General features: G+C 41.0%; 1 protein-coding gene across 1 annotated transcript; it reads left to right on the top strand.

Annotated features, from left to right (window-relative positions):
* Positions 1-11,464: 11,464 nt before the first annotated feature.
* On the top strand, positions 11,465-12,993 carry LOC118557506. The gene is made up of 5 exons (XM_036127636.1): positions 11,465-11,514; positions 11,698-12,030; positions 12,118-12,459; positions 12,555-12,680; positions 12,884-12,993. The coding sequence occupies exons 1-5, from the start codon at positions 11,472-11,474 to the stop codon at positions 12,991-12,993; spliced, it is 954 nt and encodes a 317-aa protein (XP_035983529.1). The 5' UTR covers positions 11,465-11,471.
* The last annotated feature ends 3,239 nt before the right edge of the window (positions 12,994-16,232 follow it).

Below are 16,232 nucleotides of genomic sequence, written 5' to 3'. Positions count from 1 at the left end.
TCATTTCTTAAACAACCATGTCAAAGGACACATCCCGTGGTTGTGGAAAAGATGTCAGTCTGTTTCAGAAGAGTCAAATCATTGGCACGCATCAAGCAGAGAAAACATCTAAGGAGATTGCAGAAACTACCAAAATTGGGTCAAGAAATGTCAACGCAATATTAAAAATTGGAACCTGTTTCTCCAGACAGGAGAGAATAAGAGTTGCTGTTTCCAGTCCAAACATTGTGTCACAGTACAATGTCCACATGGGAGGAGTTGACCTTGCTGACATGATGGTGGCCTTGTACCGCACTCCTGCAAAGTCCCACTGGTGGTACCTGGGCCTCTTTTGGCAAATGGCTGATATAGCCATCAACAATGGATGGCTTCTGTATCGCCGAGATGTCCAAAACATTGGTGTGCAAAAGCACAAAGCTTAAGGTATTCAGGCTGGAGGTTGCAGATGCCTACATCCACGGTGGAAAGAAGAAGGAAAGGCCTTCCAAAGGGGGGGGGGGGTGTTTATGTGCACAGCCCCACTAGATGCATACAAAGGCCAACAACCCCGAGACCCATGATTGATGTCCGCCATGATCAAGTGGATCACTTTCCAGCTTTCACAGACAAGGGAAGGTGCAAGCTTTGCCCAGTAGGATAGACAACAATCTACTGCACAAAATGTGGTGTTTGTCTGTGCATTGTCACTGGGAAAAATCCACGGAACTGCTTCCAAGCGTTCCATAAAAAAATAAACATAGAAAGGAAATGAGGGGAATTGTTCATAGAGTTCCCACCATTATGGAAAACCTGGCCCCATAAAACTTTCTCCAGTGTTCAGTTGTGTATGCAAAATTAAATTGCTGTGTTGTTTTGTTTTTATGTAATCTTAAGTGCACAAAAGTTAAATATGTTCCGTTTTTGTGTAACTTTGTTATGAGATTACTAAAATTGGAGAATTGGTAAAAATGTATAAAATCAACTTTAGAAGTGCTATGTGTAATGTAAATGACCAAGGAATACAACAATGTATGGGTTGAGTAGTCGCCTGGCAATCAGAAGGTTGTGGGTTCGATTCCAGCTTCCCCTTGCCACATGTCGATGTCCTGGGCAAGGCACTTAACCCCAAATTGCCTACCGAGCTGTGTCTTGGTGTATGGGGAGTGTTGGCCTAGTGGTTAGAGCAGCACGCTTGCACTTAGCGAAGGATGCAGGTACCTGGTTCGATCCCCAGAACCTGCACTCTGGGTCCCTGAGCAAGACCCTTAACCCCAGAACGCTTCCCGGGCACCGCACATGGCAGCCCACTGCTCCCCAAGGGTGGTGGGTTAAAAGCAGAGAACAAATTTGGTTTCAATGTATGTTTCAATGACAATAAAGATGATATTATTATTATATATAAATTTTGAATGTGGAAATATTTCACTTAGGGCCTAAAGAGATGAGTGATACAATTTAATTATTTTTTGCAACTTATTTTCCACTCCTGCCTGTTTAAGGGTTAATAACTAATTTTAGAATACAGTACATAAACAGAAATATATAATGCAAGATTTAAAAAGTAAATATAAGGATGAAAGTTTACTATTTAATCATCTTTCTTAGGACACTTGATGCATTAAGTACAGAGCAGACTGTATTTCCTGAGGAGGCTTAGATCCTTGAGGGTTTGCAGCAAGATGTTGCAAATCTATGTCTGTTGTGGTGAGTAGTATTCTCCTCTGCCACCGTCTGTTGTGGTACCAGCATCAGAGCAACTGACTTAAAGAAGTTCAACAAGCTAATAAAGAAGGCACGCTCTGTTTTGGGGATCCTTCTAGAACCCCTAGAGATGACTTTGCCAACAAGGATTTTTCATAAAATGAAGGAAATTATGGACAACCCTAAGCTTTCCTCTTCATCAGACTCTTGTACAACAACAGAGTGTCTTCAGTAAGAGGCTTCTCCAGAACCGATGTAAGACAAACCGGTACAGGCGATCCTTCTGCAAATGACATCCCAGGACAGAGCTGGCTCTCCTAATGAGCTTATCCAGCCACGTCCTCTCAGCTACAGATAAGCTGCTGCTCTAACAGACCACTCCATACAAGATGGCCGATGCCACCACAGAGTTAAGGAAGGTCTTCAGGAGTGCTCCCTGTACTCCAAAAGACCTCAGCCTCCTCAGCAGGTAGAGTCTACTCTGACCCTTCCTGTAACAAGCATCAGTATTATGAGTCCAGTCCAGTTTATGGTTGAGGTGAACACCCGGGTACTTATAAGAGTCCACGATCTTGTCATAGTTTGAGTTCCTGCCTTAGTTTTAATTTCTGTTTTTAGGTTCTTGTTTTCTATTTTAGCTTGTGTCCTGTTTCAGTCTTGGTTTGAGTTCCACCTTAGGTTGGGTCTTGTCATTTATTTTGTGTTTCAGATTGGTTCTTGAACTATTTTAGTTTAACCTGTTTTCAAATGGCAGTTATTCAGTAGTTCAGTTCCACCTCCAGCCACTTCCCTGATCAGCTCCTCCTAGTCTAATTAGTTTCATTCCTTTCACCTGCTAACTCCCCTACTTAATCCTGCCTCTGTCCCTTGCACTTGGCCCGATCATTGTGTGTGTGTTTTTCCCTGCCTGGGGTAAGTCAGATCCTGCCAGTTTTCTGTTTTGCCTGTCTGCCTGAAACCCTACCTGATTCTGTTAGTTTTTGCCTTAATTATTTGACCTGTTCTGCTCACTTTGTTTTATTAGACCAGCCTGACTTCTGACCAGTTTATTTTAGGTTGTTGGCTGTGGACTGTTCGAGTTTTTTGGTCACTGCCTCCTAGCTTTTTGGCTTGGTGCCCTTTTTGGTTTTCTGCCTCTTTTTGCTCTGTTAATAAATCACATTTTTATTACAACCTTTGCTTGTCTGGCTGAATTCAGGGTCCTCTGTTTCTGATTCATGACAGATCTCCACATCAGTTCCCTGAATATTCACCTGTGTCAGTGAGGTGGGTCTTTGCTCCATCTAGCATGAGGTGGTTATGCTGGCACCGGTCTACATAGCTCTGGAGCCCCTGCCTGTACTGTGACTCATCTTTATATGTGATGAGACAGACTGTGGCAGACTCCTCAGAGAACTTCTGGAGGTGGCAGCCTGGTGAGCTGATGGAGAAGTCTGCAGTGTAGAGGGTGAACAAAAATGGTGCCAGCACAGTTCCCTGCAGTGCTCCCGTGCTGCAGATCAACTTGTCAGAGACAGAGCCCGTGTCCTCAAATACTGTGGTTGACCAGTGAGGTAGTCCAGTACCCACTGGGAAAGTTGATGATCCACTACTGACTGCTCCTGCTTGTCCTTCAGGAGTCCTTATTGGATGGTGTTGAACACACTGGAGAAATCAAATGACATGAACCTCACCGTGCTTCCAGGATTCTCCAGGTGGGCCAGAACTTGGAGCAGCAGGTAGATGAGGGCATCATCCACCCCGATGCCAGGCTGGTAGGCAAACTGAAAAGGATCCAATGAAGACCACCAGGGGGTGAAGATGGTTTAAGATCAGCCTCTTGAGGGTCTTCATCAGGTACGATGTTAGTGCTACCGGCATCTGTTGAGATCTTTGGGGTGTGCAGGCTTAGGCACTGATACTAGCAAGAGGTTTTCCACAGCTGGGGTACTTTCCTCTGCTTCAAGCTGATGGTAAAGGTGTGCACCATGATGCAACATAGCTCATCCACAAAGCACTTGAGGAGCCTGGAACAGTGGACCTGCAGCCTCCCTCAGTTTGGTCTTCTGCAGAATGTTCCTCATGTGGAACATTGAGAAGGATGAGGTGGAGGAGTGGGACTCATTAGTGGAGTCATCTGAAGTGGAGGGGCTGGATGACAGCTGAGACCTAAAAGATGTGCAGTTCTAAGTGGAAGAACAGGCAGGTGAGGGTGTCTGCAGCATGTAAGGGTGAGATGGAGAGGCTGGCCGGTCAAACCTCAGGAAATGCTTGTTCAGCTTATTCATCCATCTCAAGTCACATAAAGCCTAGACTTTCTATTTGTGACCCGAGATGGTATTTAGGCTTTTCCAGACCTCACTAATACTGTAGTTCTGCAGCCATGACGTCTTACCCTATCTCTGAGGCAGAGCCCAGACACCCAACAGAGAAAACTTACTTCAGCTGTTTGTATCCGTGATCTTGTTCTTTTGGTCATGACCCAAACCTCAAGACCATAGATGAGGGTGGAAACGTAGATCGATCAGTATATCGAGAGCTTCGCCTTTTGACTCAGTTCTCTCTTCACTACAACAGACCAGTACAGCGCCTGCTTTATGGCAGATGCAGCACCAGTCCGCCTATCAATCTCCTATTCCATCTTTCCCTCATTATTGAAGACCCTGAGATACTTAAACTCCTATTCAATTCAATTCAATTCAATTTTATTTATATAGCGCCAAATCATGAAATATGTCATCTCAAGGCACTTTACAAAATCAAGTTCAATCATATAATACAGATTGGGTCAGATTATATAGATTGGTCAAAAATGTCCTATATAAGGAAAGCAGTTGATTGCATCAAAGTCCCGACAAGCAGCATTCACTCCTTGGGAACCGTAGAGCCACAGGGAGAGTCGTCTGCATTGTACATGGCTTTGCTGCAATCCCTCATACTGAGCAAGCATGAAGCGACAGTGGGAAGAAAAACTCCCCATTAACGGGAAGGAAAACCTCTGGCAGAACCGGGCTCAGTATGAACGGTCATCTGCCTCGACCGACTGGGGTTACAGAAGACAGAGCAGAGACACAACAAGAGAAACAAAAAGCACAGAAGCACACATTGATCTAGTAATCTGTTCTACATTAGATGGTATTAGCGGGTGAGCCGTCTTCTCTGGATGATGTTACAGTTAACAGAACGCCAGACCAGGTGTACCTACTATGAAGAAAAAGAGAGAGAGCAAAAAGTTAAAAGCTGAAATGACGACAGTCATTTCAATGTAATACAATGCAAAACTGTAGAACAGTAGACTGAAGAACAGTAGAAATCAGTAGAGTGAGAAAATTAGACCCTGATGTCCTCCAGCAGCCTAGGCCTATCACAGCACAACTATAGAGATAGCTCAGGGTAACATGAGCCACTCTAACTATAAGCTTTGTCAAAAAGGAAAGTTTTAAGATTAGTCTTAAAAATAGATAGGGTGTCTGCCTCACGGACCAAAACTGGGAGTTGGTTCCACAGGAGAGGAGCCTGATAGCTGAAGGATCTGCCTCCCATTCTATTTTTAGAGACTCTAGGAACCACAAGCAGACCTGCAGTCTGAGAGCGAAGTGCTCTGTTAGGAACATACGGGGTAATCAGAGCTCTGATATATGATGGAGCTTGATTATTAAGGGCTTTATACGTTAGAAGGAGAATTTTAAATTCTATTATTGATTTAACAGGAAGCCAATGAAGGGAAGCTAAAATTGGAGAAATATGATCCCTCTTGTTGATTTTCATCAGAACTCTTGCTGCAGCATTTTGGATCAGCTGAAGACTTCGAACTGCATTTTGTGGACTTCCTGATAGTAAAGAATTACAATAGTCCAGCCTTGAAGTAACAAATGCATGGACTAGTTTTTCAGCATCACCCCTGGACAGAATGTTTCTAATTTTGGCGATATTCCGGAGGTGAAAAAAGGAAACTCTGGAAACCTGTTTAATATGGGATTTAAATGACATGTCTTGGTCGAAAACAACACCAAGATTTTTAACTTTATTACCAGAGGCCAAGTTAATGCCATCCAGATTAAGTGATTGATTAAGAACTTTATTTTTTGAAGACTCTGGCCCAAAGATTACAACTTCTGTCTTGTCAGAATTCAAATGCAGGAAATTTAAAGTTTTCCAGCTTTTGATGTCATTAAGACATGACTGCAGTCGAAGTAACTGATTGGATTCATCAGGATTTATAGATAAATATAGCTGAGTGTCATCAGCATAACAGTGGAAATTAATCCCATGCTGTCTGATAATTTTGCCAATCGGAAGCATATATATAGTAAATAGAATTGGTCCAAGGACTGAACCCTGTGGTACTCCACAAGTGACCCTAGAGTTTGAGGAAGATTTATTATTAACATGAACAAACTGGAATCTGTCCGACAGATAAGATTTAAACCAGCCTAATGCTTTTCCCTTAATCCCTACAGTATGCCTTAAGTCTTTGTAGGATAATATTGTGATCAACTGTATCAAATGCAGCACTGAGATCTAACAGGACAAGTATAGACACAAGTCCATTAACTGAGGCCATGAGAATATCATTGGTGACCTTCACCAGAGCTGTTTCAGTGCTATGATGAGCTCTAAAGCCTGACTGAAACTCCTCAAGTAGGTCATTACTTTGTAAATGTTCACATAGTTGATTAGCAACTACTTTCTCAAGAATTTTAGATAAGAAAATATTAGATATAGGTCTGTAATTTACTAATTCATCTTGATCAAGAGATGGTTTCTTAAGTAAAGGTTTAATAACAGCTACTTTAAAAGCCTGTGGTACATATCCATTTACCAAGGATAGATTAATCATGTCTAAAATAGGACCACTGATCAGAGGGAATACCTCCTTAAACAACTTGGTTGGGATTGGGTCTAACATACAGGTAGAAGGTTTAGATGAAGCTAAAATTTTAGATAGCTCAGAAAGCTCTACTGCTTTTAAACAGTTCAGACACTGCGCAGGTTCTAAGGATTCCTCCAATGCTGCCTCACTTACTGAGGACGAGGTAATCATGTTTGGGAGGATGCTAATTATTTTATTTTTAATGGAATCAATTTTATTTATGAAGAATCCCATAAAATCATTACTGCTACGAGCTAAGGGAATGGATGGATCAACAGAGCTGTGGCTCTGGGTAAGTTTGGCAACTGTACTGAAGAGAAATCTAGGATTATTTTTATTCTCTTCAATTAATGATGAAAAATATGCTGCTCTAACTCTGCGAAGGGTCTTGTTATACAACAATAGACTGTCCCTCAAGATTAGGTAGGATTCCTCTTGGTGTGTAGAGCGCCATTTTCTCTCCAATTTCCTAACATTGTGCTTCAAGGAATGCAGCTTTGAATTAAACCAAGGAGCCAGCTTCCTGTGAATAATCACCTTCTTTTTCAAGGGAGCTACATTGTCTAATGCAGAACGCAATGACGAAGTCATACCGTTTACAAAAACATCTATTTGTGAATTGGAAGAAACAACATTGCTGCCATCTACAGGGCATTTCTGCAACACCGAGGATATTAAAAAGGGGACAGACTCTTTAAGTTTTGATACAGCATTATCCGATAAAGATCTACTATAATGGAACCCTCTTTTGGGGGTGGAGAACTCGGTTAGATTAAACTCAAATGTTATTAAAAAATGATCAGATAGGACAGGGTTGTGAGGAAATACTGTTAATTCTTCACAATCAATGCCATATGTCAGCACAAGGTCTAAAGTATGGGGCCAAGAGTGTGTCGGTTTATGCACATTTTGAGCAAAACCAATTGAATCTAGGATAGTTTTAAAGGCTACACTAAGGTTATCACATTCTGTGTCAACATGGATGTTAAAATCACCCACTACAATAACCTTATCAGTATTTAACACCAAATCAGATAAGAAATCTGACAACTCATCCAAAAACTGAGTGTAAGGGCCTGGTGGACAATACAAAACAACAAACAGAAGAGGTTTTATTGCTTTGCAGTTTGGATGAGGGAAACTGAGGGTTAAATGTTCAAAAGAACAAAAGTCGTCTGAAGGGTAAAACGGACCGGGACCACAGGGATGTTTCACCGCCACTCGGGTGCGGTAGCTTTAACAAACTGGTGTTTCCGTCCGGACCCAAAGGACGACGTACCACCTTCCGTTTTCTGGTCAGAACGGCATTCCGGGAGAAAAACACACAGCTTGCGGCCGCACAAAAAGGTAAGGAGATTCCATTTATCTCCCAGTGTCTTTTTCTTCCTGGAAGGGCCGACTTTTTGTACTCCCAAAGGCAGAGAAAAGGTTGAGAATAATTGTTTGCAAACGTGTCGATAAGAACTTGGGATTTGCGTGCGCTCACAGCGGTGAAAGTCCGGGAGACTCCGGCCAGGTCTCTGAAAATACTGTGAATGTGGAGAATTAGGGTTTAAAAGGTCCCCTTGTTAGGCACGGAGGAAAATACGTGTTCCTCTGTGTTTAGCATAAAAGCAGCCATTCTGACAGGCTGCTCCGCGCTGCTCCGCGCTAGCAGAGGGGCAGCTATCAGCTGGTCTTTCCATAGCACGGAGCCGGGTCTCTAATTCTGACACCCTCGCCTCCAAAGCTACAAAAACACAACATTTATTACAAGTACCATTATCACTAAAGGAGGCAGAGGAATAGCTAAACATCTGACACAGAGAGCAGGAGATGGCCGTGGGAAAGACACCGTCTCAATAGGATAATGGATGGGTAACAGTACAGAAGCTGCAGAGAGGTGTGTTAAACTACGGCTCTGCTTCCTGGTCTGGACCCTGGGTTGTCATCTTGTTGATTTTCATCAGAACTCTTGCTGCAGCATTTTGGATCAGCTGAAGACTTCGAACTGCATTTTGTGGACTTCCTGATAGTAAAGAATTACAATAGTCCAGCCTTGAAGTAACAAATGCATGGACTAGTTTTTCAGCATCACCCCTGGACAGAATGTTTCTAATTTTGGCGATATTCCGGAGGTGAAAAAAGGAAACTCTGGAAACCTGTTTAATATGGGATTTAAATGACATGTCTTGGTCGAAAACAAGACAGGAGCACCTCGCCTGCTGAGGAGGCGGTGCTCCTACAATTCCTCCGCTTTATTTGCTAGCAATAAAAAATGTACTATGACGATAGAAGGAAGCGCGAGTCTATAGCTCCTCCTCCATGTCTGTTGGCTGCTCCCTCCCCATCTGCCTCGGTTGTTCCTTCAAATCTCCTTGGGTATCTCTGGTTGAGTTCCTGGATTTCTGGATGGGTTATTAGCCAGAGCTTGCAACTGATCCCAAGAGTAAACAATGGGCTCACTCCAGTCTCTGTTGTCTCCGAGAGCAAACCCATGAAGAGAAGTATCAGCAGCAAAGTAGTCCATAAAGCAGTTGCATCCATAATTGTGAATAAGTGTAAAGAAAAACGGGATCATAGGCACTCAACTAGATTAATATAATAGATAAAAATATAAAAACTCTAGTAAAAACTTAGAAGTACAGAGTCACTGACGTGAGCAGCCAGCCCAAGCGGTGCTCAGAAAAAAAAATGCCTACATGAATGGGTAAAGCGGTTTGGAGTCGTCAGACTTGATAAAACGCTATAAAAGTACAAGCCATTTACAGAGGAAGTGAAAATGGAAAAACTGGTGTGGCAGGTGTTGAGGAAAATAAATATCTTAGTTGGGGTTCCTGAGGAATGCAGAGTGTTGACTGTCTCTCCCTGTTGCTAGGTAGAATAACACATGAAGTTTTAAGGCAGGGGCGGGGGGGGGGGGGGGGTAGGTCATGTGGCTTGACCCTTTGCAGAGTAGAATGGTCTCTTTGTTGTGAGCAGATCAAACTCCTCCCAAGCATGGGAGGGACGCAGCCTTTAAAAAAAGTATTCAGACTAGGAAAAGTTAGACAGAATCTTTGCATCACCATGAAACAGGATATCAGCTTGTCATGAATACCACAGAATGGTAATGTAAACTCTGTCTCCATTCGGAATTCCTAAATAATTAAATATGCATATTACAATGTTTTACCTCTGATCAATGCTTTTCTCATTTATTGTCAAATCTTAAACCGGGGTAAGAATGGGCCTTTTAGAGCTAAGCAGAAGCAGGCCGGTATGAATACTACACAGGCTAGTCCAGTTTGCTATAATTTCATTGCACCAAGTCAAAATGGCCCCAACGTACTTGCATGCATGCTGACAATGTCAGGGCTGATCAGTATGACATGACCAATGATGCCCTGTTATCTCCTCTCAAACCCTGACCAGGGCATGACTGAGCTTCTGGTCAGTCTGAGGTGAAAACTGGTGGCATCAGAAGGACCTAAACATGATGTCCCAGTCATTCATTCTCCAGGAACTGCCTACATACTCTTACAGCACAAGGCAGGGAACTATCATGTACCAGGAGGAACCCAGGATACACACCACCAAAGAGTCTAACAATGGGTCTGAGAATTTCATTCCAAGACATAAAGGCAGTTTGGGTGCCATTGTTTATCCTTCATTGCTAAGGCCACAGTGACTCACTACCAAACCGTTTATTCTGAACAATGTTGCAGGCATAATAACATTCAACGCAGCTACTCCAGACTCTTTCATCTTTTTTACATGAGTTCAACATGATCCTGCTCTCCTCTTTGAAAAGAAAAGGGTGCCAGTGCTTAAAATGCCAATTCTAGTGTTCTCTGGAAAATGCCAGTCAAGCTCCACAGTGCCATGCAGTGAGCAGAGGACCTGCTAGAGGATGTTGTGCCCTCACATGAAGGGCCTGCTGCAGTGGCCTTTTGCAGGACACTTTGCAGGGCTCTGGCAATACCTATCTTGTTCGTCCTTGCACAGAGGTGCAGGAACTGGTCCTGTTGATGGGTTAAGGACCTCTGATGGCCTTGTCCAGCTCTCCTACAGTAACTGCCTGTCTCATTGAATCTCCTCCCTGATTTTGAGCCTGTTCTGGAAGACACAATAAATTCATGTGCCATCCTGGTGGAGGTGGACTGCCTGTAGAACCTTTATAGTTTCCAGCTATCGCTTCATGCTACCAGTAGTGACCTTGCTGATCAAATGCAAGACTAATAAAGAGCAGTCAAGAAAATGAAGAGCGAAAAAATGTCTAGCCTCCACCTGCAAAACTCTTCTTATTTGTGGGGCCATCTTATTGTTACCCCTTCAGTGCATCTATTGTTATATTCATTAACACCAAAACAGCTGACACTGATTAAAAACCCCCTCTACTACTTAACTGACCAGATGAATATTCCAGAAGTTTACCTGATTTAATGTTATACCCTGATTAAAAAGTGTTCCCTTAATTTTTGAGCAGTGCATAAAAACAGATTTAACCACCTTTCATTTCCCCCAGATATTCTTCTTTTTATTTCAAATTGACTGTTGTGTTAAAGTTGGATTTTTGAAAACCTGATTGCATGTTCCTAAATTATATTATAATGAAAGCAATAAAATGCAGTATTACCACATGGCACAAACATGTTATTCATTGTTAAAGGAAACCTGTTTTTTAGATGAACACATAAGGAATTATGACGCGTGGTAGTGGGTTCTTCAAAACATAAACAACTTTACCATAGTTATCATCAGTGGGAAAGTGAACACACTTTCTTTCATGTGCTGGAGTGGGGAAAAAAACATGTTTAAATTATTTCCGCTGTGGTTCTAGTGTAGTGAAACCTCATGATTAAAAAGGCCAATCAAATTGTTCAGAAATTGTTCACTCCCACTCTACAAGATTATATGAGGGTTCCTCCTATCATAGCCTCTTAGTTAGATGTAGCTACTAATGTTAATAAATACAAAAATGCTTTTCCTGTTTTATGCACTGCTTGCTCTCAGACTTGGATGTAAGTATAGATACATGTGTAATATATATATATATATATATATATATATATATATATATATATATATATATATATATCACTTCATAGCTTTACCTTTGTAAATCTTATATTTAATTTTGTGAGTAAATCTCTGTTTCTATAGAATTTTATAACAATGAGATAATTTGTGGGGTTTATTTCCAGTTTGCACAGAACAATTTAAGTTTGAGATAAAGACCGTGACTGCTGGAGAAAATGTGACCCTGACATGTCCTCGTCAGACCAATCCTCTCTACCAAGAAACATTTTACTGGATCCGCCTTGTTTCTGGAAACTGGCCTGAATTTCTTGGAGCAACATTTAACTCTGTGGACAATGAAGCTTCAAAAATTCCTCACATTCAGACAAAACAACAACCAGGGGAATTTCTTCTTTATGTGAATAAAGCTCAGCGAAATGATACTGGACTTTACTACTGTATCAAAGTCAGGCAACTGGACTTTATATTTGTGAATGGAACTTTTGTGAAGATTAAAGGTAAAAGTATGATTCATAACTGCATATTTTTACATGTGAGTAATTTTCTTCTGGTAATAAGTGAAACGTGACTATTTATTTATCCAGGACAGGAACCCGATGTAACTGTTGTCCTTCAGAAGCCTCCATCTGATCCAGCTCATTCAGAAAACCCAGAGACTCTACAGTGTTCGGTTCTCTCTGGCTCTGATACAAAGACTTGTCCAGCTGATGACCGGGTGTACTGGTTCAGATCCGGATCAGATCATTCTCATCCCCGTCTACTTTATCTACAAGAAACCAGTGAAGATGACTGTGAGAAAAGTCCTGTGGTTCCCTCGGCACAGAAATGTTTCTACAACTTCTCTGAGACCTCTGATGATGGGACTTATAACTGTGCTGTGGCCGCATGTGGACAGATATTATTTGGAAACGGAGAAAAACTGGGGGGTATTTTGACAACTTTTCTAAACAATGATGAAAAGGTTAGTAAAATATAATTTTCAAAATAATTGATCTCCTATTTTCTTCTTCAATTTTTATAGGTGACAAGGTACAAGGTTTCTACAAAATATTTCTTGCTGTATTATGCTCGGCTTTGGTGATAAGTCTTCTTGTAATATCTTGGCTCATTTATAAAATTAAGAAGACGATGTGTGGTTGTCGCAACGGTAATACCAGTTTCATCTATCCATTTATTGTTCTAGATATAAGTGTTAGATTTCTATTATTTATTTATTTGTTTCTGCAAACAGAAGCTGTTCCCAATATTGGTGATAAACAAAGTCAGCAGGTAAGGTGGAAAAAATGTATTCAAATTCTCTTTTTATAAAATAATTGTTATTTTTCTTGAAACTTTCCGTGGTTTTTTTAGATGGACGAGAAGACTTTGGTTTATTCTGCACCAACATTCAAACAGAACAAAGCAAGAAAAGGAGAAAGAAGAAATATAAAAACAGCGCCGGAGGACACGATCTACACTGATGTTAAGACACTTCGATAGATTTACTTTTCGCTAAATTGATTGAATTGTTGTTTCCCATTCCTAAAACTGGTGGTATAAATATATTTTCATCATTAAATCTGCAATATGTACAATTTCTACATCATGTATTATTTTTATGTTGGTATCTTTTTTTAAATAAAATAAACCAATTATTCATGAATCAGAATTTATTTGTTAAACATTTTATATTAGGTGCATTAGTAGTTGTAGACTTAAATCTCAGTCTCATATAAAAAAGTATTTATTATTAAAAGGAATGCATCTGTTTTAGGGAACTGCAAGACTGTTTTTTCTCAAACATTAGTTTTTTTTAAGAAGCTAATTTAAAAACTTTATTATAATCACTCTTTACGTTAACTAAAATCTTTATGAAGTCTTTTATGAGATGTAATTAATTTAAAATCATCTTATTATTATATCGACAGAATTAGTTGTTTTATGTTTAGTTTTTCTGATTTTTTTGACAGTAGAAAACAAAAACAGCTAAAAAATACCACTTGAGAAGATTTTTTGCTATTTAATGAACTTTTCTTGCACACTTGATGTATTAGATTTGTTGAGGTTGTTGATCATTTTAATAAATTGTGTGTTACCATGTGAGGTTGATATAGTACAGAGGGAAAGCTTTTGTCCCACTCAGAAATGATCTTGTGTTATCTAAACTGATCAAGCAGGTTATTCAACACAGATAAATTACAAAAAGTAATCTCACAACATAAAATGTCAGAAAAGTCCTTGAGGGTTAAGGTAATATAATGTTCACAGTCTGTCATTAATGTGACAGTGCCAGATGACACTATTTGGTTCATATGATGTCTAAAAGTGTTTTTTGTTTTGTTTTATTGTGGTCATGTTCACGGGCATCAGACCCATAGGGGATAAAGTTATTTTAACATCCAATTTTTTTTTTCTGCTGGCGGAATTTAACACCCACAAAGTTTCTGCAGTTTTAAACAGACACCTTGCTGTTCCACCAAGTTTCTCTGCACCCAGCTTTGAGTGAGACTGACTGGCTACTGCCTCTTCTGCTGTGTTTGTTTATTGCTGAAGAGAAATATCAAGGTTGATGATTCATACATGTGCATGCAAGGTTCTCCCCGACAAAATGGTGTTCCCCTGCATCAGGTGCTTAGCAGGAAGAGAAACACATATTCATCTTAAAGGGCTGAAGCCTAAATCTTGTTTTTGTCAGTATACTAGCATACATTGGTACTTTTAATGTTAGATTATAGAATAATTAATTATTATTGTTTACATTTAAGTTACCAGTGCACCCTGCTTGTTAAGAATAGGAAGTTACTGGAGGCATCAGTTAGAGCACAAGAAGTTTCAGAGGGGCATAGTGAAATAAATGTAAAGTAAGGCATAAAGTAAGTTTTATGCTTCTCTGTGTGTGTGTGTGTGTGTGTGTGTGTGTGTGTGTGTGTTGTGTAATCAATACTATGTGTGATACTATTTCCATCCAAGGTGCATATCCTTGTTTGGTTTACGTGCAGGCCTACATAGAATTCCTAACTGCCTTTTACGTTTTTTTATTTTGAGTTTATGTGAGGATATGACCAAAAATGAAAGGAAAATAAAATAAATACAAGGTAGGGAGAGATTACAAGGAGGAAGAATTGTTTGGGAGAGGATCAGAAAACTCAGAAAAGGGTAATATTTGTCTATAGATCTATAAGATCAATCAACCAAATGCAAAAAACAAACAAACAAAAGAAAAAACAGAAATGCCTCTGGACTGTACATGGTTTTATGCAGTGGTTACCTAACCACTGTATACAAATTACGTTGGAAGCAGATGGCAGGTTTGCTTTGGTACCATATGCTTACCATTTGAAGATGATGGACTTCATTCTGCTCTGGGGAACACCAAAGATTTGGATATTTATTCATAACCCCACTTGATATGTACTTTTCAACAACTTTCTCCCCAACTTATTTGGAGAGTTCCTTGGTCTTCATGATGTGATGTGAGTTGGACTTAACTTAACTAATTGTGGGACTTTTGAAGGTAATTAGTTAGACAATAACTTTCGGCTGGCTTCATAGCAAAGGGGAAGAGATACATATGAAGATACTGTAATGTACGGGGAAACGGACCCAGGAATCAACTCAGAACAGGTCAGTGGAAAGTTTAACAGGCTCTTCATTTAGCAACTTAGTGTGCTGCTGGTGACGTGCAGCTCACTCACAAGCCGATAACCTCCTGTGATAGACAAAATCGGGTTAGTGATCAGTATAAAGAGGGGAATGGTCGAGATGGAGTGAAGCTGAATCACTAACCTGTTGAGAGCTGGAGGTCCGGCTGCGGACTGGGTCCGTGGAGCGTGAGCCGTGGAGCAGCAGCCGGGCTGATGATACGCTGGGGACTCCCCTGGTGTGATCCAGAGAAGGTCCTGGGGTAATCTCCAGCACACGTCCACACAGCGTTCCAAAAGAGGAAATCCAAAGGCAGGTGCAGGTCCAATCCAGGGTTCGTGAACGTGCGGGGTTCCCTCCATCAAGGAGATCTCATCACAGCGCTGTATGTCCCGAGCCCGTAACATCATCGGGGACCCCTCACACCCCCACCATGGACTGTTCTCCCTACTGCCTTCTGGGAAGAGGTTCCGCAGCATCCGCAGCAGGTCCACCAGGTTCTGCAAAAGCTTTTTCCCTGTTGCCATCAGACTGTTAAACTGCCGAAACTGCTGAAGCCACAAAAGGGACTCTGAACTGCTGAGGCCGCAAAAAAGACTCTGTACCACATTTGCATATTGCACATTGCACATATGCCATCAGACTGTTGAACTGCTGAAGCCACAAAATGGACTCTGAACTGCTGAAGCCACAAATGGACACTGTATCACATTTGTATATCTGCACATTTACACATTTGCACATATGCTTCAGACTGCTGAACTGCTGAAGCCACAAAATGAACTCTGTACCACATTTGCATATTGCACATTGCACATATGCCATCAGACTGTTGAACTGCTGAAGCCACAAAATGGACTCTAAACTGCTGAAGCCACAAAATGGACTCTGAACTGCTGAAGCCACAAATGTACTCTAAACTGCTGAAGCCACAAAATGGACTCTGTACCACATTCGTATATTGCACGGTTTTAATAATACTCACCTGTACACTGTGAATCGCACACTGTCTATTTCCCCTGCATTGTTTACATTGTTTACATTTCAATTGTTTACATAAATCACTGCTGCACCTTAT

Source organism: Fundulus heteroclitus, chromosome 23, assembly GCF_011125445.2.
Source record: "Fundulus heteroclitus isolate FHET01 chromosome 23, MU-UCD_Fhet_4.1, whole genome shotgun sequence".
Lineage (NCBI taxonomy): Eukaryota > Metazoa > Chordata > Actinopteri > Cyprinodontiformes > Fundulidae > Fundulus > Fundulus heteroclitus.
The sequence above is the reverse complement of the archived record's forward strand: the minus strand, read 5'-3'. Positions and strand labels throughout refer to the sequence as shown.

Excerpts from the sequence above, each read along its gene's own strand:
- LOC118557506 (XM_036127636.1), top strand. The coding sequence starts at position 11,472 with ATGCTTTTCCTGTTTTATGCACTGCTTGCTCTCAGACTTGGAT. Across the intron at positions 11,515-11,697 it reads GCTTGCTCTCAGACTTGGAT|TTTGCACAGAACAATTTAAG; the intron begins GTAAGTATAGAT and ends GTTTATTTCCAG. Across the intron at positions 12,681-12,883 it reads GATGTGTGGTTGTCGCAACG|ATGGACGAGAAGACTTTGGT; the intron begins GTAATACCAGTT and ends TGGTTTTTTTAG.